The sequence below is a fragment of the Macaca fascicularis genome, chromosome 7 (genome assembly GCF_037993035.2).
Source record: "Macaca fascicularis isolate 582-1 chromosome 7, T2T-MFA8v1.1".
NCBI lineage: Eukaryota > Metazoa > Chordata > Mammalia > Primates > Cercopithecidae > Macaca > Macaca fascicularis.
Window position 1 is genome coordinate 161,071,844 of NC_088381.1, and position 26,197 is coordinate 161,098,040.

General features: G+C 54.3%; 1 protein-coding gene across 2 annotated transcripts in view; it reads right to left on the reverse strand.

The window, feature by feature from the left end:
* Positions 1–26,197, reverse strand: part of ITPK1 (inositol-tetrakisphosphate 1-kinase) — a 182,490-nt gene that overhangs the window by 134,218 nt on the left and 22,075 nt on the right. For both annotated transcript variants that reach the window (XM_045396898.3, XM_045396896.3), the window contains exon 3: positions 3,136–3,160. In XM_045396898.3, coding sequence (XP_045252833.1) covers positions 3,136–3,160 — 25 coding nt within the window. The remainder of the gene's footprint in view (positions 1–3,135; positions 3,161–26,197) is intronic.

The following is a 26,197-nucleotide window of genomic DNA, read 5'->3' on the forward strand; positions in this document are numbered from 1 at the left end:
ATGCCCCCACACCAACCTCGGGAAGGTTACACACAAATGCTTCCTTAAAGTAAACCCACGATGCCTGGTACACTGGAGTCCTCAATAAAAGGACTGTTACTGTTGCCATTAAATAACAGGAAGAGAAACAACTCCCATGACCAACCGACCTCCCTCCGGTCACCAGCGTTTTGCAGTCTTGAGTCCTGATTCTTGGCCCCAACATCCTTTTTTTTAGATAGCAGCCAAAGTCCAGGTAATAAAAGGAATGGAAGCATTTAGTAAATGGAGAACCAATGAACATGCAGAGGAGACTGTTCGGCAGAAAACCAGGGGCCACAGGCTTTTGAGACAGACAGACCTGTACTCAAATCCCAACTCCACCACTGCTGGCTGAAATCCCCAAGAGAAGGCACAACATTCTGAGCCTCAGTTTCCCCAACTCTAAAGGGTTAACACCACACCATCCCTGGGTGGCTGCACAGAACAGGAAACGCCCCTCAGGGACCAGACATAGGACACAAGAAGATGGCTGGCAGCAAGGGGACACACATCCTCTTCAGTCACCAGCACCCGAACCCAGAGGATGGCACAGCCCCAGCTCCCAGGGCCCAGCAGCCTGGAGATCCTGTGCACAGAGGCCCAGCTGATTTTGAAAAGCCTCCCATTTTTGCAGAGTCTTTCTCAATGCCTTAAAATCTAAAAGTTCTCCAAACACAGGGATGCCAGGAGGAGGTGAACAGAGAGGTATCATAGTAGGTTTTATTTTCAGATGCTGGAGTGGAAAGTGTCCAGTCTGGCTTCGCTCTGGTGCCCAGCCACCACTTCCTCCCCCAAGCCACCACTGAAATGAACAGCATACATGTCTAGAAAGATTTTGCAATGCTGCTTCTGCCCCGGACATTCTGACACAATGGCTCCAGTCTCCTGTTCCTCCCACAGACGGAGCGGATTAAAGATTTTAGTCTAAATCTTCCCGGAACGCCATACAAATGAAACTCGCCGACCCCTGTCCATCTCTCATCCTGTCCTCGAGCGGTGGGGGTGACACCCACTGTGTGACAGTTTGAGGTCGCATGTGAACAGGATCAGGCATGGGGGAAGGCTGTCTTGCCCTCTCAGGCAGTGTGTTTGCTGGGGAGCGCCTGAACTCACTTCCTCTGAAAATGGCTTCCACAGCAGTTCCCCCAAGTGGCTGGGTGGAACCACAGGGCAAGCCGGGGCCTTCCTGAGCACAGGGAGCCCCAGCTGTCAGTCTCAGGCTTATTGTAGGTAAAGTAGCATCTGTAAAGGATCTGTGGATTTCCAAATGAACCATTATGGAGGGATAAAAGGGAAATGGAAGCCACCACATCCTAGAGCTGCAATGGTTAGAGACCATCTAACCCCATGATGAGACATACAACTATATCTCCTCTTTCCACACCTGTACCCCTGGCAGGCACTACAGATCAATCCCTATTCCCACCCACTCACAGATTTAGGATCCTCCAGGCCACCAAAACCAATCAATCAGAAATGGTCCCTGAACACACACCCGTAAGCCATTCCTGAATTCCAATATCCCTCACTTGATGATGGAGAAATTAAAGCCCACAGAAAAATTCAGTGCAGGTTGGGCACGGTGGCTCATGCCTGAAATCCCAGCACTTTGGGAGGCCGAGGTGGGTGGATCACCTGAGGTCAGGAGTTCAAGATCAGCCTGAGCAACATGGTGAAACCCCATCCCTACTAAAAATACAAAAACTAGCTGGGTGTGGTGGCGCGAATCTGTAATCCCAGCTACTCAGGAGGCTGAGGCACGAGAATTGCTTGAACCCAGGAGGCGGAGGTTGCAGTGAGCTGAGATAGCCCCACTGCACTCCAGCCTCCACTCCAGAGCGAGACACCATCCAAAAAAACAAAACAAAACAAAACAAAACAAAAACAGAAAATAAAAGAGAAAAATCTAGTGTATATCATGCAATTCTGCACAGCCAAGAAGAGCCTGGACAAAAACCTAGAGCTGCTGAGAGGCTTCCAGAAACTACCTCCTTACCCCAAAACAAATCTCACCCTTCCAGTGATAAGTTCAACAAACTACCAGCAGGGAGGTAAGGAGGATCCTTTACCAGCCCCACCCATCAACCAGCCCCAGTCTGGTCCCAGGAGCAGGGGAAACCTGGGCCCTGTGACGCTGAACCTGCAGGAATGGGGACACCGCTCTCCTATGGCCACTGAGGGAAGGCCTGGAGCTGAAGTTAACAGGGGTGGGCTAGAAGAGCTCCCCAGCAGGCTTTTTGAAAGCCCCTTAGATATCTTAGCAGGGGCCAGCACCTCTTCTGCCCTGATCTAGTCCCCAGCTTGGGTTCCCCTCTCTGCAGCTACAGGCAGATGAGGCCCACAAGGCAAGGAGACAGGATGCCAGCCCAGCTGCACAGGCCACAGAGTCACACTCAACGGGGACAGCGAGGGGAACACAGGACATGGCCAGGTCACCATCAGGTTTACCAAGTACCCATTAGGCGCCAGGTACAGCCTTTAGTGCAAATAACACAGCCTGCCCCTCACACAGAGTCTGAGAGTATTTTGATGTTTCCTTCCTCCCCCTCCATCCATCCTTCCCTCTTCTCTCCATCCATCCTTCTAACCTTCCTCCCCCTCCACCCTTCCTTCCTTCTCCCTCCATCTTTCCACCTTTCCCCTCGCTCCAAGATCCTTCCCTCCCCCTCCATCCATTCTTCCTTCTTCTTCCATCCATCCTTCTTTTTCTAGTTAATGAGCACCTGACCCAAGTCCATCCAGGGTGAGGCTACACAAAGCACAAAGACACAAAGACAACTGAATGTCTAGCTGGGTGCCTACTGCCCCCTCACCCTTCCCACACCCACCCCAACCTGACCACTGCCACGCACACTCCCCTCAGCACTCCCAGACCAACCCTCTCCCCACTGACAAAGCCACAGCAACCCTCCAAACCCGAGAAGCCCTAGTCGGAGTCTTCCCAGCCCAGGGCAGAAACCACATCAAATCCACAGGGGTGCTAAAAACAAGCTGCACGTGAAGAAGAGAGAAAGCTGTGTCCGACGCTGGAGGAGAGGAGGAGAGGAGGAGAGACGGAGAGGTGGGCGCCAAGGGCCTCCCTACCCATAGAACCACAAGGATGAGTGTACTCACCTGCACAACTTCTATCCCTCGCTTCCTGTGGAGAAAAACAAAGAAAACAATCGTTACTCCAGCAGGCTGGACACGTCCTTTCTGAAGGTTCCCAACAGCCAGCTGAGGGCAGGACCGTGAGGGGGTTTCAGGAGGGAGCCGGCAGCTACGCTTCTCCTGCCACTGTCCCAGCAACGGCCATGTCTTCCACTCCCAGCCACTCCTCACACCACCTTCCCGCTGAGAGGGCTGGCTCCGCAGAGGGACTTGCTGGAGTCCTCTGGAGGCCCCACACCAGCCACCTCCCTCTACTCCTGTGCCAGGCCTCTGTCAGCCAAGCTCCAGCCTGGTCGTCCCAAGGCCCCTGCCACCGAATTTACCACCATCCCCAGCACCTGCCATCCCTGCTGAGCTCAACCCCCACGGCTCCCCCTGTCCTCCCCATCAGGTCTCACCCCAGGACCTGCCACAGCCAGTCATGCCCCAACCCATCCACTGCCACACATGGGAGGCCCACACAGTCCTGCCCCACTGCCTTCCCAACACCCCACTGACGCCTGCCCCGGCCTCGCCAACAGCCTCCAAGCTGCACTCATGTCCCCCACATCCTCACGCTTCACACGCAGTCCCACGGCCACCACATAACCTGACTCTTGCCACCCAATGTTAAGAGCCTCATGGCCTGGGTTGGAGTTTGCCCAGGACACACAAAGGCTTTCTGTTGACTCCCACCCTTCCCTTCCCCACCCATTTCTTTTTGTTTTGAGACACAGTCTCACTCTGTTGCCCAGGCTGGAGTGCCGTGGTGCGATCTCAGCTCACTGCAACCTCCGCCTCCTGGGTTCAAGCGATTCTCCTGCCTCAGCCTCCCGAGTAGCTGCGACTATAGGCGCCCGCCATGATGCCCGGCTAATTTTTGCATTTTAAGTAGACATGGGGTTTCACCACATTGGCCAGGCTGGTCTCGAACTCCTGACCTTGTGATCCACCCACCTCAGCCTCCCAAAGAGCTGGGATTACAGGAGTAAGCCACCATGCCCAGCCTTCCCTACCCCACATTTCTTACTGTGAGCCCAGGAAGTGCCCACCTGTGCAGCTCTGGCACACAAGGCTTTCTCCTCCCCGGCCCTGGTGCCCACCTCACACCCCAGCCTTGAGGATTCCGCTCAGCATAGCCTCTCCAGGAAGCCTCCCCACCTGGAAGAACTTAAGGCAACCACTGTCTTGGCCCTTTGTTCTGGGGTATTGATTGCTATGAGCCAGGGATGAGTGCTGGTGTAGGGCCACCAGGACCTGCAGGACCCAAGCGCCCAAAACAGCATGCTGTGCACATTGTGCTGGGAAGAAAGGCCTCCAGCAGATGCTCAGAGACGGCTGCGGCCAGGCAAGGTCAGGAATCTGTGGTTTACTCACCCAAGCTCCTTGGAGCAGGGACTATGCCAAACTTTAAAGCTATGTGTGCCCGTGCCCAGCTATGATGCCCCCTGGCACACAGACACTCCTCTACAGCTGCTGGCAGATGAAGGTGTAAATGTGTAACAATTTAGCTTAGCTCCTGGGCCCAGCACTCGGAGGGTACAACAAATGCAACCTCCACAGTCTGGGCCCTTGAGAGGCTCAAGGTCTTAGGGAGGAGATGGGCAAAAGCCCCGCAGGAACCTTTGGGCACCCCTGCTGCCTTGTTTCATGGCACAGCTGAGGCGCCACCCACTAATTCCTAAATCTGTTTGTCAGCTCATTCAGTGAGGGCTTCCTTAGCACCTTCTGATACCAAGGCACTGAGCGGAACCTCACAAAGGAGCCACTCCAAGAGACAGGAAGAGAAGAGGCCAAGGAGAGCTGACCAGGTCCCACTGTGGGAAGCACCCAGCCCACCTTTCCTCAAACCCCCGACACCTCAACAGAAACCTGGGCCCCAAGGAGTCCAGTTTGAGAACCACCCTGGTTGAGGCATTCAGGGACCCTCAGCGTCTCTTAGCTTCTCTGCACTTCCTGTAGGAATGGTGGCCAATATCCATCTGCTTCCATGATTTCATGAGGGACAGGGGAGACACACAATAGCATAGCACTGGGCCACCAAAGCCCACAGCACAGTGACAGATAGCATCATGAGGAACCTGTGCTACACCCAACCATCAGCTCACAACCTGCACCGTTTCTGAGCACCTGTGGACACCTCAGCCCCTGCCTCATTCCCAATCACCCTGGCCCCCACCAGAGGGACGAGAAAGCTGCAGGAAGCGTCACTGACGGGAACCTGCCCCAGGACACACAGCAGAGGACCTTGAGGAGCCAGCCCAAACTCCAGCAACCCAGCTCCAGGACGGAAAACCCAAGCCCCAAATCACCCAGAGTGTGAACCGCACAATGGGAAAGGCCAGGGACAGAGGAGCATGAGTGACCCACACCAGTTGGTGCAGACTTCCACTGGGCTCTGGGCCAGGGCCTCAGTTTCCCTCTGAGTCAACCCTGCTGGCATCCGGGTTATCTCAGCATGTGACTCTCGTCTCTTTACTGAGGTCAATTCCAATCAGTCCACATTTTACATCATCCCAGGCAGTCCTCTCTCCCTTAGTCCTAAAAAAACAGTCTCTAACTCTGAAAACAGATGGAACACATAAAATAAGAAAGCAACAAAAAAGTAATCTAGAGAAAAGATCGGCTGCAATCTTAAGTGGGGTTGAGCTCCCAGGAGCCACAGCAGTTCCTCTGTCACACAGAGCTCCAAAAAAAGGATAAACTGCAATAGTGGCAGAAAAGAGGGGGCCACCCATGTATGCTGCACACCCCTTGAAGCTCACCACTCACCAATACCTTCTGCAGCCTCATAAGGGGGGCACAGTGGTTGCCCCATTACCTGCGGAGCAAGCCGAGGCATGGGAGACTCGCAAAGTGCAGGAGCTGGCCCCGAGCAGGGCTCTCCCCACACCCAGGCATTCACCAGGCGCACCACCATGGGCAAGGGTGGCACCAAGCAGGGAGGCCTGGTCTCCAGCCTCCAGGGCCTCAGTGCAATGGAAGGACCAGGAGGTGGCAGGCAGAAAACTGCATCCCCTCTGGTGGTGGAATCCCACGCGCACCACCACAGCCTCTTGGGAAAATAGAACAACCTGTCGGGCTGATTTTTCATCGGGAAACTCCTGCAGAACAAAGGCACCAACAACCTTGATGCCCTAAGAAGCACGTTCCTGAAGTCCCACCGTAACCAGAAAGTTCAGAAATTGAATGATGAAGCCAAAGGGGAAGAGGGAGAAGGAAGGGACATGAGGGACAGTGGGAGGGAAGAGAAACCAGAGCACTGGCTGTCAAGTGACTGACTGTTCCTCCTAAAAACCCTGGATCCACAATCCCACCTCATCACCCCACAGATAGGCTCAAGTGTGCAATATGTTTCCAGTTCTGCCCTGTTAATTACCAAACTGTATGCGATAGCAAAACACTAGCAGCAAACTAAACTCCCCTAAGAGGGGACATTAACAAACCACACGCCGTCAAAGGAATAGTACGCAGCAGTAAAAAGAACACAGAAGGCCTCCATGCACCCACAAGGAACTATCTCCAAGACGTTGCTGTATGGAAAACGTAAGATGCAAAACCCTGTGTGCTGTAGACAACTATCTGTGTTAAGAACAACATCTGGGACGAGCATGTGTGCTTGTGTACACACGGAGTGAACCTGAGGGTGCTACAGGAAAACGATCATGGCAGGGGCCCTGGTCAAGGGCAAGGGCAGCTGGGGTGGCCGAGGGACTTCCTTTTCACTGTGTCCCCTCATACATCGCTTCAATGTTGTGCCAAGGGCCTATAACATGTTATCAAAAACTGGAAAATATATTTTTTAAATTGTTTCTTAAATAGATGCTTGATAAAAGCACGAAGCAATCGATCAATGGAGGACACAAGACAGAAGAGCTCAGGGTGTATTGTGAAAAGCTTCCAAGTGCTGCCCCAAGAGGAGCTGAAATGAGGCCTGCATCGGGGACCACCACAACTCGCTACGGGTTCTAAGGCCTGGAAACGGTCCAGTACCTGGAAAACAGACTGAGGGGCGTGGGCTGCAGTGTTAACTGTGGCCACGGGGCTGGGTGATGCCAACAAAGTGCTGTGGTTTTTTCTTCCTACTTCTCTGTGTTTTTGAGATTTTCTACAATGAACATATATGCTACCCTCAAAACTATAGGGAAGGTAACAATAAAAGTTAAAATTTAATTTTTTTTTTTTTTTTTTGAGACAGAGTGTGGCTCTATCGCCCAGGCTGGAGCGCAGTGGCATCTCAGCTCACTGCAACCTCCGCCTCCTGGGTTCCTGCCTCAGCCTCCTGAGTAGCTGGGACTACAGGCGTTCGCCATGACGCCGGCCAATTTTTGTATTTTTAGTAGAGATGGGGTTTCACCATGTTGGCCAGGCTGGTCTCGAACTCCTGACCTAAAGTGATCCACCCAGCTCGGCCCCCCAAAGGGCTGGGATTACAGGCGTGAGCCACTGCGCCTGGCCTACAATTTAATAACTTTTAAGTTTCATTAAAAACCTGCAGCCGGGCATGGTGGCTCACCCTTGTAATCCCAGCACTTTGGGAGACTGAGGTGGGCCTTCCAAATCACCTGAGGCCAGGAGTTCGAGACCAGCCTGGCCAACATGGTAAAACCTCGTCTCTATAAGAATACAAGAATTAGCTGGGCATAACAGCGGGTGCCTGTAATCCCAGCTACTTGGGAGGCTGAGGCAGAAGAATTGCTTTAACCCAGGAGGCGGAGGTTGCAGTGAGCCAAGATCGGGCCACTGCCCTCCAGCCTGGGCAACAGAGCGAGATTCCATCTTAAAAAAAATCCTGCACCTGCGAATAATTTTATAGGCTCTAAACTGTCATTTTCTTGATAAATATTACATTAATATATTAATATTAATAAAATAGGAATAGCTAAGTATAAACATGCTTTTCCAAAAGCTGGATTATTAATGAAGGGAGGATCCGCTTTCCACAAGGAAGCCTCTCCCCGGAAGTCCAAGGAGCTCGAACCCTTAAGGAAGTTAAAATACTCACAAAATGATTTGATGCTTTCAGGGGATGAGGCTGGCAATAAGAGAAGGCTTCAAGGAGGAGGCAGCATTTGCCATCTGGCAGAGCAACCGAAGGGTAACTACAGACAGGTGCTGAGAAGAGTACTTATGGAGGAGTAAGGGGAGTCCTGCACCTTCCCCAAAGGGTGTCTGGGGCTCTGGAAGCATAAAGCCCTCTCAGGGGGCAGGGGCTGAGACGCAGGACAGAGGATAAAGGTGGGGCACGCCTCCGAGGCCCAGGATGTCACCTGGTGGCCCAGCCCTTACCCATGGGGCAGTGGGTCCCAAATGCCAGGGCAGATAACCTGAGAACCACCACTGGAGCGTGTCAAAAATCCTCATTCGAGGCCACCCTGAAGCCTCTGATCCAGGAGGTCTGGGGGCAGGGCCTGGGAAGGATTCAGGGTTCATCACGCCCTGGGTGCTGCTTAGGAGCGGCTGGGTATGGGGACAGCTGCTTGTCCACAAGAGCGACTCCACGGGCTTCTCTGTGACCAGTGGAAGCAGGATCTGATTTGCTGGGGGAGGACATAGCAGGGGTAGGGGGCAGCCCTCACAGGTCTTGGGAACAGGAGTAAAGGAAACCTAAGAACTAGAAATAGCTGTGAGGCTCACAGTCTGGAAGGAGCAGACCGAGGCACTGCGCCAGGCCCAGGAGATGAGAGAACATCACAGGAAGGCAGTAGCACTCCATTGTTCAACCATGGTGGTACCAGGAAGTGATCAGAAGCCCAGGACTGAGCTTCGCAGCATTCAGAGGCTTAGATGAACATAATTCGTGAGGTAGGTGGAAGTGGAAGAGGTGGGTGAGCCCCTGAGAGCAGAACATGGAACCAGACCCCTCTGTACCCTGTGCCTCTGTTTTCTTATCTGTAAAATGGAAGAATCCTAGAACTCACCCCACACGGGCTTTAAGGGAAGCAGAGTCCAGGCCTGGCACAGTACCTGGCTCACACCAGAGACGGGGTCTTGTGACCTGTGCTCTGCCCTGCCACCCTGCCTTCCTGCCCTTACAGAACTGCGCCTCCTCTAGGCCACATGACTGGGGGCGGCACGCCCACTCCAGGGGTGGGTACGTGACCTGGCACCTCACTTAGCAGCAGGACGGGAGCAGGATCCAAGCCCTGGTCCTGGTCCTTTACCAGACAGGTCCTGGGGGACTGTCTGCAGTGCAAATGGCACTGCCTGGAAATGCTGGAGGACACCACTGCTTCCATGTGGTGAGAATCCAGAGGAGCCCAAGGCCAACCAGGAGAAAGGGACAAGAGGGCTCCAGGAGGGCAGGTTCCCTGGCCAGACCTGGCCGCGTGGGGCTCGTCCTCTCTGGAGCTTCAGCTGCAGATTTCTGCTCAAGCCAGCTAAAGCTTTCTGTCACTGGCCGCTGAGCAGCAGGGGTCCCATGAGTAACAGTGGTTACCACTTCTGAAGATGACGAAAATTAGTCTGGATGACCCAGCACTGAGGGAGAGGGGATGATAAGGGAAAACAATAAAAAGGATCAGAGCAGAAGTAGAAGAGAGTGATACGGAGCAGAGACACGTCCACAGCATCCACGCCACCACCAGGCCACTGGAGCACACTACCAGGTGTGGCGTCAGGAGGTAAACACAAGACACTCTGGCATAACAGACCCCATCCAGCAGCAGGCCTGCCACACAGCAGAGCAGGGCACAAAAGGCTCAGGGACCATGACCAGCAGCAGGCATGGGATGTGCCGCTGAGCCGCCCAGGGTCTCAGCTTTCATATCTGTTAAATGGATATGACCTTTCCTGCCCAAGAGGCCCTCCCCAGGGCAGGTGTGGGGACCTGAGGGCTGCAGCAAGTGAAGTACATGAAATGGTGAAGAAGCAAGGGAGGAGGGTTATACCGAGAACCACTCAGGGAAGTGGGAGGCCAGGCACATCCTCATCCAAGCAACGTGTGGCACAGTTCAGTAATTGCTGATTTCAGGCACCCAAATAACAAGACCCTTTGGCATCTCCAGGAACCAGGCGCTGGGGAAAAAGCCCCAAGTGATGGTCCCCCTTTCCCTGCCTGCAGAGGAGAGGGCCCACACCGTACCCCACAGAAGCCCAAGATGCCTCCCCAGGACTTCGGGCTCCTAAACAGATGATTGGGCCCCTGTCACCCATGTGTGTTGATGGCCACACTGTTCCCTTCCTCAAATGCCATCCCCTCATCACCACCTGACCCCCCAGATCAGCTCCTCTGGGAAGCCTGCCTTGGCTCCCACCCTCCTCAGGCCCCACCGCCCCAAGCTGCCCACACCCAGCACTGGGCAGACAGAAAGGCTGCTGGGCTCCATAGCACTGACCCCACCAGGCTAATGCTTGGTGGTGAACATCAATGGTGGCCACCAAAGCTGGCAATTTCCCTCCTGGACACTCAGTGCCACTGTGTTGTCCCTGCCCCCAGTTAGGCATGGCCACATGACTTGCCTTGGGCAATGAGACATGAACAGAGGTGACCACGTCCCCTCCCAGAAGAAGCATTCCATTGCCAGCACCCAGGCCTCCCTGACCTCAGTAACAAGGAAGCACATGAGGCTGCCACCCACCAGCAGAGCCAGCCAAACCCACCACCTGGAAACAGCGCTGGCTGAGTGGTGACGAAGTCAGGCTGGGAACCAGAAAGAAACAACTGATGAAGAGGACTTTCAGCCAGCGCTGATTCCCAACTGTGGGCAACTGTGTGTCCCCATGAGGAGATTTAGCAACACCTGAAGACCTTTTTGATTGTCACACTGAGGAAAGTGCTACTAGAATCCAGTGAGGAAAGGGCCCCTGTAATGCACAGGACAGCCCCTAAAACAAAGAATTATCCAGCCCCAAATGTCCACAGTGCTGAACTTAAGAAGCGGGATACACACTGAGCCACTGCAGGGCAGATCACAGCCCCCAAGAGTCTCTGGATCCAGAGTGCATGCTGAACGAGTTGTGAGTAAACCTGTTTCCTCTGGCCTCTCGGGGCTGTTTGTCACTGCAGCCTAACCTGGCCTATCCTGACTAACAAGCACTCTTTCAGGGACACAGCTTGCGCCTTGTGTCTACAGCCCCAAATTGTTAGCAAAACACCTGCCACGCAGGCATTTGGAGGTGCAGCTTGGAAGACAACAGGGGGAGGCAGCGGCAGCCTCTCAAACCCTCCCAGGAGGGACCCCAATCTCCAAATGCCAAGGCTTGACCTAAGTCTGCCTTTGCACAAACTGATCCCCCTGCCAGGTGCCCTTCCTCAGCTGGCAAACTCCTGCCCACCCACCAAGAGCAGCTCAAGCACCCTCCTCATCGAGAGGCAGGAATCATGGCTTCCACTGAAGACTGCTCCACACTCGGCATCAGACCATGAGCCCCTCGAGGCCAAAGACGGCTCTTTATTTCAGCATCCCTGTGCCCCCTGCAGACCCCGGGCCTGGCAGGCTCTCTGCAAACACTCCCCGAGTGCTGCCAGGTTTCTGGGCCAGGCTCCAGTCCCGTGTCCCCTGCCTGCCTGCTCTGCGGCATCTTGGTTCACTTGCTGATTGTTTGGGAATTTGGATTTTCCTCCTATTAACAGTGCCAGAAACTGAAATGGCCTGATATAAAGACAACATACGAACAGAATTTTAAAGCCAGTACAAACATTTGAATTGTCTGAACAGCTCTAGGGAAGAACCAGATAAACTGGAAGCTGCCATGTGTCTTTTTTATTGAGTGGCGGCATCTTTCCTTTGACTGGGGAGTCACCAACCACCTTACCTGAAGACCCTCCCCCAGTTTGGGTGCCCCACCCAGGGGAGGCAGGCAGAGCCCAAGGTCCGGGTGCCCCTCAGTGCAGGCATAGCAGCCTGAGTCAGTGCACTCCCTCAGACCCAGAACAGCTTCCAGGGGTGCCTGGAAGCAGCTTTTCCCAGTGAACAGGACAAGAGTGAGAGGCAGAGTGGGTAACCCACCTTTGGCACCTCCTGGAGAGGCCATCAGAGCTGCAGGGGCTGAAAGCAGCACAGGGACTGAGGTGCCTTTGAGACTCCCCTCCTCAATTCAATTTTCAGGAAGGAGGAAGGCAGGCGAGGGCAGGAGATCACGCAAGGCAGTGTTCTGCCACATCCAAGGGGTCACCACTTCAGATGGGGAATCATCCTGACCTCTGGCTGATCACAGATGTTAAGTCTATTCCCTTAAGGGCTCTCGACATCCCCGCTTTTTAGTATGAAAATTCTTGACTTGAAATCGTTTTTGAGTCTTTTACTACCCCCTTGCAGATGCAGTAATTTTTCTTTCCCCTAATTAGGGATGGGACCTAAATTGTGGGAAGCAGGGGAGTGGGCTGCTGGGAGAGGGAGGTGGTGGGGGCAGGTCGGCAGGCTTGGTTCTAGCACCTCCTCCCCTCCCCACCACCCCCACTCCCCCATCCCCGTCAGTTGGCCAGCCTCAGGGCTAATGATTCAGTTGGTTCTCTTCACAGCAGCTTCTTAATCCCAAGAATGCAAAGTCGTTTAGTATCAGCCTAATGAGCGAGCTAAGGCAGAAATTCCCGTGACATTTCCCTCCCTTGGACTCACTGGGGGAGGGAGAAGCCGGCTCAGGAAAGCCTGAATTGTTCTAGCACCTATCCTCAAGGTACCCCACACTCCTAAAATAGCAGCACAAGTGCGTGTGTCCCCAGCCTGTGTTCTGGATGCTGACACTCTTTGAAAGGCTGTGTTCCAGAGGAGACTGAAAGACTTCACCCAAATCCTGCTGCCAACACTCCTTACCTGGCCTAAGGGCTGGGGGCAGCTCCGGGTCCCTGGATCTCAAGCTCTTAAGGTTGAGTTGTCTTTGCCCTGCTGCTGCACCTTCAACCACAGGCAGGGAGAGTTTCCTGGTCTGATTTTGGTCTTCTCTGTCAAGCACGGGGCTGGCCCGGGAGCAGAGGCGGACCCCAAACCGCAAACCCTGCCCTGAGATGCTAGCTGCCACAGGGCAGACCAGTGGACTACATGCCACGCCCTCTGGCGGGTGTGCCACAGGCCCTTAAATAGGACAAACACCCGGGGGACAGAGGAGGCACAGGGAAGTCTCGGTAGAGCCGCTGTGTGAGCCAGGCCCTGGAGGGGAGGGAGAGGGAAGCTGCCAGAGCATGCTGGAGAAGGCCTGCTAAGCACCAGGAGAAGCAGAGGCAAAGAGCAGGTCATGGGCACTGGGGTTTCCTGGGCCCCCCTGGCCACAAGCACGAGTCAGCCCCGACCCCATCTCAGAAAACTTAAACCACAAGGCCCCTTACTCGAATATCTCCCTGGCCCCTCAGATATTTTCAGGATGGCAGGTCAAAGGAAGGTCCCAAGATGTCAGGTCACATGGGCTCTGGCCTTGACCTTGACCCAGTCCCTCCCTTCTCAGTCACAGATTCACCTGCAAGCCCTGAGAAGAGCAGGATAGGAGAACACCGTATTCGCTTCCCATTGCTGCTGTAACAAATCACAAAAGTAGTGACTAAAAACAACACAAATGTGTTATTCTCTTAGGGTTCTGAGTCAGAGGCAGGCTTCCTTTTGGAGGCTCCAGGGAGAAATTGATTCCTTCGCTTTCTTTAGTTCTACAGGCTGTCCACATTCCTTGGCTTGTGGCCATAACACCCCAACCTCTGCTTCCACTGTCACATCCCCTCTGATCCTCCTGCCTCCTTGTGATTACACTGGGCCCACCCAGGTAATGCAGGAACATTTTCTATCTCAAGACCACTCAATCATTCACATCTGTAAGCCAAGAGCAGTGGCACGTGCCTATAATCCCAGCTACTTGGGAGGCTAAAGTGAGAGGATCACTTGAGGCCATGAGTTTGATGCTGCAGTGTGCTCTGATCACACCTGTGAATAGCCACTGTACTCCTGCCTGGGCGACATAGTGAGACCCCCATCTCTAAAAGATAAAAATTTTAAAATCCCATCTGTAGTCACGTCACACTCTTTTACCACACAAGGCAGCACATTCACAGGCTCTGAGGAGTAGGACCTGCCGTCTTTGGTGGGGAGTGGCAGGGGCCTTACTTTGCCCACCACAACCCCAAGGCTCCCACAGCTCTGCCGTCCCAGGGTTCTTAGACACCGCCTGGAAGCATTCACGTGTCAGGCAGGAACGAATAAGGACTTGTCAGGAGTTCATAAGGGGCTTCAACAGTCAATGAGGAGTCGATGGGGAGGAGCCCAGCATTCAGCTTCGCACAGTGCCTGCAGATTCCCAAAAGGCACTGGGTACAGCCCTACATGGCCACAGGGGTCCCTGATGGGAATTGGGGGGAAGAAGCCCAGGGAAGAGATGTGGGGGAACTGGGTGCTGGAGACCAAAGGCTCCAGGCCTGGAAGCTTTGACTATAAACTGGGGAGCTGGGTGATAATTACTGACACTTGGGCTCATCCTGAGGTCCATGAGAGGTGCCCAGGCACCTGACCCTAAAACAGGCAGCGCTTCATCAGCTACCCGAGACCCTCCAGTTTCAGAGAGGACTCCAGGCGCCTGAGCATGACCCAAATAAACGAGAGGCTAACACCCGTAATCCCCGGGCTCTCTCCTTCCCCGCCCAGGCCTGCTCTCCCTGTCCCAGGCAGAAACAGGGACAGAGGAGGTGGTGGCAGGATTAGTGAGGGCCAGGTACTCCGCCCCCCTCACACCGGATCTCAGCAGCCACTGGGTGGGTACAACGGTTGCAATTTTTTTTTTTTTTTTTTTTGAGACAGGGTCTCCCTCTGTCACCCAGGCTAGAATAGAGTGACACGATTTCGGCTTACTGCAGCCTCCACCTCCCGGGTTCAAGTGATTCTCCCGCGTTCAAGCAATTATCCCGCCTCGGCCACCCAAGTAGCTGGGACTACAGGTGTGTGCCACCATACTCGGCTAATTTTTGTGTTTTTAGGAGAGACGGAGTTTTGCCATGTTGAACAGGCTGGTCCTGAACTCCTGACATCAAGTGATCTGCCTGCCTTGGCCCCCTAAAGTGCTAGGATTACAGGCACGAGCCACTGCACCAGGCCTCTTGTTTTATTATTTGTAGAGACAGGGTCTCACTATGTTGCCCACTAGGTTGCTGGTCTCAAACTCCTGGGCTCAAGCAATCCTCCCGCCTTGGCGTCCCAGAGTGTCAGAGTGCTGGGATTACAGATGTGAGCCACTGTGCCCAGCCCATCACCTCTTTTCAAGTGGGGAAATTCAGAGCAGTTCAGTTTCCTGACCAAAGACTCACAGCAGATAAGAAGCAGAACCATTAGTCGGGCGACATGGCGGGCGCCTGTAGTCCCAGCCACTCGGGAGGCTGAGGCAGGAGAACAGCGTAAACCTGGGAGGCGGAGCTTGCAGTGAGCTGAGATCCGGCCACTGCGCTCCAGCCTGGGCGACAGAGCGAGACTCCGTCTCAAAAAATAAAAATAAAAAAGAAGCAGAACCACAATCTAAACCCATCCAAATACCAGTAATTCCCAGGCTCCTTCACTCCCACCCAGGCCCGCTCTCCCCAAATCTGTCAGGAAACCCTCCTCATCCCACAGCACTGTGTGACTTCCTGGGGAGAAAAGGGACCTGTGTTATGGTGGCGGCGGGCGCGGGGGGCACCAGGTCTGTTGGGGATGAGGCTTCTGGGACTTCTGGAAGAGGGTCGTCCTGGACAGAGCTGCCTCTCCACCCAACCACCTGCTGCCCCAACCCTCCCTCAGAACCTTGACCCCAGGAGGCCCAAAGATGGGTGCCATTGCCCCAGGGGCCCCAAGACCTGAGGAGCAGTCTCTGAGGAGGCCCGAAGTGAAGGGCCCAGAAGGCACTTCCTAAGGTCCAGCCTCTGGCATGTCAGGACGCTATGGAATAGACACACCCTGGGTCAATCCAGCCCAGAAGCCGGGGGAGCCGGCACCCTGTTCCTCCCCTCTCCACAGGGTTGACAGTCCTTCTGTCCAATATCAAACCTTCCAGGCAGAAGGAACCATTCCTATGAAGTAGATTTCAGCTCAACCATAGGAAGAGTTTGTTGGCTTCCAAAGGAAGGCAGTCGAGACGTGATGAGCACCCCGTGATAAGAAGGATTCAAGTAGATGCCAGATGCCCGCAGGCAGGGAAGAGAGGCCAATCTGTGGGGAAGGAAGCAGGGCTAATGTTTTAGCAGCCCCACCCCACCTCTAAAGGGTTCCACCAATGAGATAGAAATCAGCTGGGTCACAGGACTGCAGCTCATGAGAATGGTAGGTCAGCTGGGCCTCTGGAGGAGGTGAGAATGAGCCTGGGGCCTCAGAAGACCCCAGTGCCAAGAGTCAGCCTCAGAGCCAGCTCTTGGCAGACGGGCACACCCCCCATCTTCTTCCTGCCAGCCTCCAGGCCTGTCAGGCTCTGCAGCTGGGAGCCATGGCTACAGTCCCCAAACAGCTGGAATAACCCCTCAGAGCCCCATGCAGGGGGTCAGAGCTGCCACCAAGCCAAAGCCAAGAGGCAGGACCCTGAGCATTAGAGAGAAATGTCAAAAGAAGGATGCAGAATTCCAGAAGGGCAGAAGAACTGAGGCCAGCACGGGCAGCCTCCCACTCTCTGAGACACACAGCTCTGCGGTGCAGGCCACCGGGCAGCCTCCCTGCTGTCCCTGCACACACACTCTGCACCTTCTGCACCTGAAACCCAGCTCGTCACCTCCCAGCCGCTGCCCAGACTCACCCCTTGGGCTTCCCTCACCCCCACCACTCAGGCCTCTGCAGCAGGTGCCTACCTCCTCGCGCAGCAAGTCTCGCCCCATCTGCTCCAAGCACACCGGGCTTCCTGCCCTGCCCCCACGGGTCGGTTCTTTCACACTTCTGACCACCTGCCCATGCTGTCCGCCCCTAGAACGCCCCCATCCCTGCCTACCACGGACAACATCGGAAGCCTCTTCCTCGCACCATCCTCTCAGAGGGCGGTCCAAGAGGAAGGACACGGAGGAACCCAGGGTGCTGGAAAGGGCAGTCGGACCGAGACCTGAAGGGCCAGCACACGGTGTATCCTCCTGACCTGAATGCCTCCCACGTGAAGGACAATCCACAGAGTCCACTTTGTGCCAACCCTAAACATCCAGCCCATATCCCGGACTGGTGTGCTAGCAACCATCCTGGAGAAACCCTACTTGTCAGGATCAGAACTCAAGATAGAGAGGAATGAGCCCCATTTGCAGGGAGTGGGCAATGGGGGCTTTTCTTTTCTTTTTTTGGCCAGCGTTTTCTGGAACTAAATTCTTCCTGATAAGGAATAAAACTCCAGAGACAGGAGGAATGTCTGGGGACCTGAGGGGTAAGACGACTCCTGTGCCAGTTTGGTTACCTGGGCCAAGAAATGCTTTTTTTTTTTTTCTGAAACTCATCTGAACTGGATTTTCTGTCACTTGCATTCAACAAGAGCCCTGGCTGCTTCAATGTCCAAATCGAAACGTCACCTTCCATCATTTCCATCACCAACCTGCGCCTCCAATCTTGAAAACAGACCCATCCTATAGCCAAGCCAGAGGTCCCCATCGTCCTCCCCTGCTCTTCCTCCTCATCCCTTCCTCCGCAATCACTGTGGAAAGGTTTCCCTGGGGCTTGCAGGCAGCCAAGGGCCGGTGGTCCCTCTCCCAGGGAGATGGCTCACCATGTGCTGGGAGGAAAGGCAGGAAGAGGAAGGCAGATGGCCTCTCAGCTGAGGAGGGAAAAAGAGAACCCCCAATAACACTAGCTGGCTGATTGCATATAATTATGAAGAGAAAAAGTTCTTTAAAATTAGCTTCCCAAATACAGACATAATTTCAAGTGTCCCTCGCGGTGTGATTACAGCGCCAGTCCAACAAATGTTTTACCGTCAGTACAGAATGCTCAGGCCCCTGCAGGCAAAAAAATAACAAAGCCAACAACAGCGCCAGGGCCAGACAGCTCCCACAGAAGCACTTCCAGCTGCCCAGGAAAGCACCAGGCCAGGAAGCTCAGCCCAGAACCAGTCTTGCTCCCCTCTACAGCTGGCCTCGGGCTCTTCCCAAGAAGGCACCAGGCACATCATTCTTCATTCTCTCTTTCTAATCTTCAAGGCCTTTGATGTTCAGACTCAAATGCCAAGAGCAACCAGCTAATGTCAACAAGGATAGCTTCACTTGCTGTGTGCCTCCTATGCTGGGCTCTACACATCGGTTTTCCCGTCTGGAAAATAGCATGGCCAGGCGTGTAACTCAGGACACTGCCGGAGGGTGGAAAGAATGAGGCTGGCACATAGTGGCATCCAGTCAGTGTCACCAGCTCCTCCCCGAGCTCCTCCCCGCCTCCCATTTAACCTCATTCTTCAGATGTGGCACCTGAAGCTCAGAAAGGCTCCAGGTAGTCAAAGAAGAGCAAAGAAGCAAACCCAGCTCTGCCAAGTCCAACCTCCATGCTCTTGTCACACTGGATCCTTGCTGGGCTTGAGGGATGACGGGAGGTGCCACTCCTGGGCAGCACTGGCAGGCCGGGTGCACTCGGACCTCGACTGCTGCTTGGCCCGCCTTGGGACCCTGGGTTTGGGCCTTGATTTTAAAGCACCACAGGCTCTGGCACAGTGTCCAATCCCCATGGCTCCCTTGTCCCCTAGACTCTCCACCTCATAGGGCCCCCCCGTTTTTACACAGAAGAGAGCCCAAGAACCCTTTTATAAGCAAGGCCCAGAACTGAGAGGGACTTATCTGAGTTCACAGAGAAGTCAAGTCAGGGGGAGATTAACACACTGTCACCAGGCACCCACGCTGAGCCCAGCATGGGGAGGGTGGGCACACTGGCATTCCCAGCCTCCACCTGCACCCATGGAAAGGCTACCACAGCCCCATTCCAAAGATGCAAAAATCGAGGCTCAGGGTCCCCCACAAGGACCAGAGTGCCAGGATTTTCCATCCAGGCGTCCTGACCCCCAGACCTAAGGTCCTTACGGCACCACAGAAGCCTGGAGCAGGAACCCAGGCGCTCTGACTCCCAGATCACATCAAGCACACGTGAGCACACAGCCACGCAGGCCTTGACATGGGTGAGGGAGGACAGCACGCCAGTCCCCAAAGGAGGCCTGACCCACTGCCTGGAAACAGAGCTCACCGGGTGGCAGTGCAGCCAGGCTAGACCCAGAAGGGAATGATGACGGACCCTCAGCCAGCACCGGTCCTCAGCGGAGCAATTTTACCCCCTACTCAGAGGACACCTGGAAGTACCTGCAGGCATTCTTGGAAGAAGAGAGTAGTACTGGCATTCAGCGGGCGGAGGCCAGGGATGCCGCTGGGCACAGCTGACGGGCGGAGCCTGTGGGGAACCCAGCCAAAGCTGGGCCTAATGTGGTCCTGGCTGATGCCCACTGGGCCAGCCAAGCTTCCACCCCATGATAGCCCGGGCACCCTCTGCCCAGCCCCGCTGCATTCGACTCAGCCTCCAGGCACCAGGAGACTCCAGCATGGCAGGGCTCAGGCCAGGGGGCTGGGCTGAAGAGCGCACTCCCCTGCCTCAGCCAAACCCACCAGTCACACACTCACCCACCCCCCAGCCAGGGCGCCCCAGACCATAACGGTCTTTCCCTAGAGGAACCTCCGTCCCAGATCCGACTGCCGCTTCACTTGGTCTTCACGATGATGCCCCCAGCTCTCCACATGCTCATTACCACGTGACCCCTCACCAGGATGGCTACTCAACAAGCAGGATGCCGTTGTGTGACCAGTCCAGGCCCGCATGGGCTCAACACCCATCTGCTGACAGCACAACAGCAAATACCCAATCTGTGGGGCAGACACGACCCACGCCTACATGCACACGGCAGAAAGGACAATGGACAGTGTCCACAGGGTTCTAGGGCCTCCAAGGGCAGAGCTGAGCTGGGGTGTGCGGGCTGCCCGGCAGAGCCCAGCTCTCTGCCCTGGCCCTGGCAGCCAGGCCGTTTCAGCCCTCTGTGTTGTAACTGTGCTAGTCCTCAAGCCGCCCTTGGGGTGGGGGGATGTAGCCCTCCTCCCAGTCAGAAGTCTGAGTGCTCCAACATCATCTTCTCTTCCTCCACTCCCCAACCTCCCCTTCCTCGTGAAGTCAGGTCTTGACTTCAGTCCTTCCTTCCCCGCTCTCAGCCCTGCACTGAGGTCAACAGTTTCCCTAAACCAATGTTTGCAAACATGAATGTGCCGTCTGTACTGGCACCTCTTGGGGGCCCTTTTAAAACACAGATTCTGAGTCCGTGGATACAGGGTGTGTGGCGATGCTGAGGAACCAGGAGTGCTGAGGCCACCGGCCCCAGACAGACAACATCCTGAGTAGTTGAGGAGTAGCTGAGGTGCTAATGAGTCCTCAGACCTGGATGGACTCTGAAGAGTCGATATCCACAGCCACCGCACTATCTAGACCGCCACTGCCTGGACAATTGCAGCAGCCTCCCCCGCCCAATCCCACAGGCCCCCAGCCTCCACCCAGCAGCCAACCTCACACACCTGCTATGGCTTCCCCAGCCTTCAGGGCAAAACCCAAGCTTGTATGGCTTATAGGATCCTGTGCAATCAGGCCTCAAAGGAATCCTCACCCCGACTGCCAAGCTCTAGGCAGACTAAACTTCTCTCAGCTCCTGGGGCGCTCCAGCCAGGCCCCACCGCCTCGGCTCCACCTCTCCCGGGAGGAGGGAGGGTCTGGGAGCATCCAAGCTCTTACACCTGGGTGGTCCCGCAGAGGTCAGTCAACCTCTGTGAGGAGCCTCAGTTTCCTCCTCCGTTCTACCCGAGGATATGTGGGGCCTCCTCCTCCTCTTCCCTGCCTAGAGCAGTCCCTTGGGGCAGGGGACTGGAGGACAGACACTGGCAGGTGGCTGCTCTGTGGGTGACTTAAGAATAAGACAGAAGGGGCCGGGCGCGGTGGCTCACGCCTGTAATCCCAGCACTTTGGGAGGCCGAGGTGGGTGGATCACAAGGTCAGGAGATCCTGGCTAACACGGTAAAACCCTGTCTCTACGAAATATGTAAAAAATTAGCCGGGCGTGGTGGTGGGCGCCTGTAGTCCCAGCTACCCAGGAGGCTGAGGCAGGCGAACTTGCAGTGAGGCGAAATCGTGCCACTGCACTCCAGCCTGGGCAACTGAGCGAGACTCCGTCTCAAAAAAAAAAAAAAAAAAGAGTAAGACAGAAGGAAGCAAGAAGCAGAGCTGAATCACCGCCGGTATGGGCTTTTCCAAAAACTCACCTATGTCCACGGCTCAGAGGAGGCTGAGAGGGGACATCCTCCCCAGGCCAGCCTATGACGTCTCCCCCAGACCAGCAAGCAGTGCCAGGCCGCACACCACCCATACAGCTAAGTCACCCAGGGGGTGTCAGCTGGCTGCGGCCCCTGGGAGCTGGGTGAAGCCATCACGTTATCAGTGCATGCCCTGTGCTGGGTGCTAGACACAGACTCCTCATCTCCCCTCACACCAGCCCTACGATCGTCTCCCTGGCGGAAGCTTAGGGACACTCAATGACCTTCCAGGGCCACCAAGCTTCCCAGTGAAGCAGCCAGGACCCGAGCCACTGAGCCCACCTGCTCCATGTTCTTCACCACTTGACATGTGTATGTCCACACCTGCCAATCAGAGCGTCGGGACAGGATCCACTGCAGGCACAGGGAGAGGCAGGGGCTGCTCCTCCCCCAGCCAGCCCACCACTTCCTCAAGGCTCTCGGCCCAGGCTTCCAGGGGCTCCCCGCAGCCACCCACCCGCGCTGGCCCTACATGCCCAGAGTCCATGTTTGGAGGACTCCTGGCTCCAAAGAGTCACGCCTTGGCACAGGCTTGCCTGCTTTCTCCACTACCTTCCATCGTCTGTGAACAAGCTCCCTGCGCCCTCAAACATACCTCTCAAGGGTCACCACCCGCGGAAAGCTTTCTTCCATCTTCCCAGATAGAGAAACTTGCCCTGTTCCTCGAGCAGGGTTCATCTAACCTTTCACCTCCTGTCTCTGACTCCCCACCAGATGGTGTCCCGGAGTGTGGGAGGAACTCAGTACTCCAGCACCTCACATGGTGTCTGAAACCCAGACCACAGCACCACCACCACAGTAATACCATCCACTGCTGATTGGGGCCTACAATGGGTTATCTGTAGTATTTGTAAATAAATCTAGCAGGCAGTGGAACTTTATACCATTCATAATTATTTCAACTGACACACCAACCACAGAAGTTAAGAAGTGCTTTGTTTATCCTACAGACAGAGAAACAGTCTCAGAGAAGCTCCATAACTTGCTAGACAGAAGCAGAAGCAAGTTTGACCCGGTCCCTCCGATTCCAAAGCCAGCTTCTGGGCCCTGTGGCAGGTAGCTGGAGGGATGGGAAGTAATGAAGCCGCTGCAGGGCACAGTCACAGGCATCTGGTCATGTCTGGTCTTCGAGGCTGAGCACGGCCCCAGGGATACTGGGAGCAATGCTGTTCATTTAATATCATCAAAGGATAACAGGCATAGATAGGCCTGGGTGCCTTATCAGCACCACCCAAAGCTTTTAAAAGGGTCACCTAGAGTCACAGACTAAGTTGTTTTTTTTTTTACATAAATTCAACTTTTATCTTAGATTCAGGGGTACACGTGCAGGTTTGTTACAAGTATAATGTGTGACACTGAGGTTTGGAGTATGAATGATCTCATTACCCAGGTACTGAGCATAGCACCCAATGGGTAGTTTTTCAGTGTCTACTGTTCCCATGTTTGTGTCCATATGTACCCAAGGTTTAGTTGGTTAGAAAGCCAAACCAACATTTGGCTTTCTGTTCCTGCATTAATTTGCTTAGAATAATGGCCTCCAGCTGCATCCATGTTGCTGCAAAGGACGTGGTTGTGTTGTTTTTCATGGCTGAGTAGTATTTCATGGACTATGTTGTGCGGTAATTTCATGAGAGCCTTTGCCTTCCACCTCCTGTAAAATAAACTCAAACTGCATGCCGGGGCCTGGAAAGCACTGAGAAACCTGGCCCTGCCTGCTTCCCCACGGACCTGTCCTCCCAGGCCTTGCCCCGCCATGTCCTCCAGCCACAGCTCACCAACATACCAAGCTCTGGCTCCCTCCCGAGTCCCTAGGGCCTCTGCACTTGCTATTCCCGCTTCCCCTGCCTGAGATGATACAGCCCCAGCTTTCTGCAGCTGACTCCTTTCTGACCTGTCAGCAGCAGCCACAGCTCTCTCCTTGGGAAAGGCCTTCTCTGACTATGTGAGGACAGTCCCCAGACCCCTTCATACCATTGTTATTACTTTGTTTTCATCCCTGTCACTGGTTGATATGTCTGTACCCTCCCCATAGCCCTCAAAGACTAAAATTCCAAATGACAAGACCTTGTCCATCTTGGCCACCATGAGGCCACATGCACCATGAGGCCTGGCACAGAGGGAGGTCAACAGATGTCTGTAAACAGCTCTGCGGGGGATGTAGGAGTTGTTCTAGTGAAGAAACACACAAAAAGAACAACAACAGGAAATCCTGGGTCTGGATGCAATCTGGAAACAACACAAGCACCCAGCAGCACGAGGAGGAGAGAGCGCAGGAGCTAGTCCTGGCTGCAGATTCACCACTGGTTTCCCCACTGAGAATCCCAAGGGCTCTCTCAGTTGGAATGTTCTAGAATGTAGGGGCTCGAATGTTCTAGAATGTATGGGCTCCAATGTTCTAACATCCTCCTCTTCCAGCTGAGAAAAATGAACTTCTTCATGGAGGTTGGGGGTTGCCACACAGAGACCACCAGGCCCCAATCCAGGAACAAAACTTCCCACCACCACACAGGACACTGACGCCACTGAGTCCCTTGGTCAGTCACCCACAGAGCCTTCTCTCTGTCAGCAAAGGCCAAGTTCCTGGAGGACCAGGACTGACAACACCTGGTTCGGTAGAGCTAGGCACACAGCGGGCACTCAGAAAAGCTTTCTGAATGACGACAGTTGTTCCTTATGAATCCGACTTCTCCGCCCCCCCCATGCCCAGCCCAACACCATCTGGGCACCTGCCAGGTACTAATTTGGGAAAGGTCTATGGGCTGCTGGCTAATGCGCAGGCCCAAATCACACACTCTGTGTGCACACATGTTCCCAGGGCTTGACCCTCCCTGTATCCAGGCCCTTTCAATGACTTTGCCACCTCCGCCAAGGGGTAAAGTTTATTTTCTTACCCCTTGAACGTTAGCTGGCCTTGGGTCTTGTTTTGGCCAACAAACTGTAGAAACGCAAACGGGCCTCCAGAGGCCTTGGAAACATCTTGTTAGTGTCAGGAACAAGTCCAGCAGCCTGAGGAAAGCCAAGAAGGAGGCCAGGTCATGCCCAGCGCCTTCAGTTAGCCAAAGGCCAAGCCCCAGGGCAGAGACCCCTTACCAGACTGCAAGCTGACTGCACACATACAAGGGATTCCTGGCAAGACCAGAGCTAAGCAGCAGAGCCCACAGAACTGTGGGATGAAAAACTGCTTATTGCTTAAAGCCGGTAGTTTTTAGGATGGTTTGTTATGCAACAATAACTGATAAAAACTTTTACGTACACGTAATGGAATCAGAAAGGGAAGGAAGACATTTATATTCACAAAGATGTCCAATGCAGCTGTATCTACAACAGCAAGAAAATGGGAAAAATCGGCCAGGCACGGTGACTCACGCCTGTAATCCCAGCACTTTGGAAAGCCAAGGTGGGTGGATCACTTAAGGTCAGGGGTTAGAAAACAGCCTGGCCAACATGATGAAACCCTGTCTCTATCACAAGTACAAAAATTATACGGGCATCGTGGCGTGTGCCTGTAATCCCAACGACTCAGAAGGCTGAGTCAGGAGAATCACTTGAACCTGAGAGGCAGAGGTTGCAGTGAACCAAGATTGCCGCCAATGCACTCCAGCCTGGGTGACAAGAGCAAAACTCCATCTCAAAAAAAGAAAATTAGCCAAGTGTGGGCTGGGCCCAGTGGCTCATGCATATAATCCTAGCACTTTGGGAGGCCAAGGCAGGCAGATCACTTGAGGTCAGAAGTTCAAGACCAGCCTGGCCAACATGGTGAAACCCTGTCTCTACTAAAAATACAAAAATTAACGGCCAGGCACGGTGGCTCACGCCTGTAATCCCACCACTCTGGGAGGCCGAGACGAGCGGATCACGAGGTCAGGAGATCGAGACCATCCTGTAACACAGTGAAACTCCGTCTCTACTAAAACTACAAAAAAATTAGCCAGGTATGGTGGTGGGCACCTGTAGTCCCAGCTACTCGGGAGGCTGAGGCAGGAGAATGGCATGAACCTGGGAGGCGGAGCTTGCAGTGAGCCGAGATAGCGCCACTGCACTCCAGCCTGGGCAACAGAGCGAGACTCCATCTCAAAAAAGAAAAAAAAAAAGAAAGAAACAAAAATACAAAAATTAGCCGGACGTGGTGGTGGGCGCCTGTAACGCCAGCTACTTGGGAGGCTAAGGCATGAGAATTGCTTGAACCCAATTCTCAGGAGGCAGTGGTTGCAGTGAGCTGAGATCACGCCACTGCACTACAGCCTGGGCGACAGCGAGATTCTATCTAAAAAAAAAAAAAAAAAAAAATGGCCAGGCACAGTGGCTCACACCTGTAATCCCAGCACTTTGGGAGGCCAAGGAGGGCAGACCATGAGGTCAGGGGTTCGAGACCAGCCTGGTCAGCTCGGTAAAACCTGGTCTCTACTAAAAATACAAAAATTTAGGCAGGCATGGTGGCGCATGCCTGCAGTCCCAGCTACTCAGGAGACTGAGGCAGGAGAATGGCCTGAACCCGGCAGGCGGAGGCTGCAGTGAGCCGAGATTACGCCACTGCACTCTAGCCTGGGCGACAGGGCAAGACTCTGTCTCAAAAAAAAAAAAAAAAGAAATTAGCCGAGTGTGGTAGCACATGCCTAAGGTCCCAGTTACTCAGGAGGCTGAAGCAGGAGGCTTGTGTGAGCCCAGGAGCTCAAGGGGGCAGTAAGCTATGATGGCACCACTGCACTCCTGCCTGGGTAACAGAGCAAGACCCTGTCACAAAAAAAAATTAAATAAGATTACAATGCAATAAATCACAAGCATAGACATTCAGTAGATCTATTCTGAAGTAATTTAAAATGATCACTGTCTATT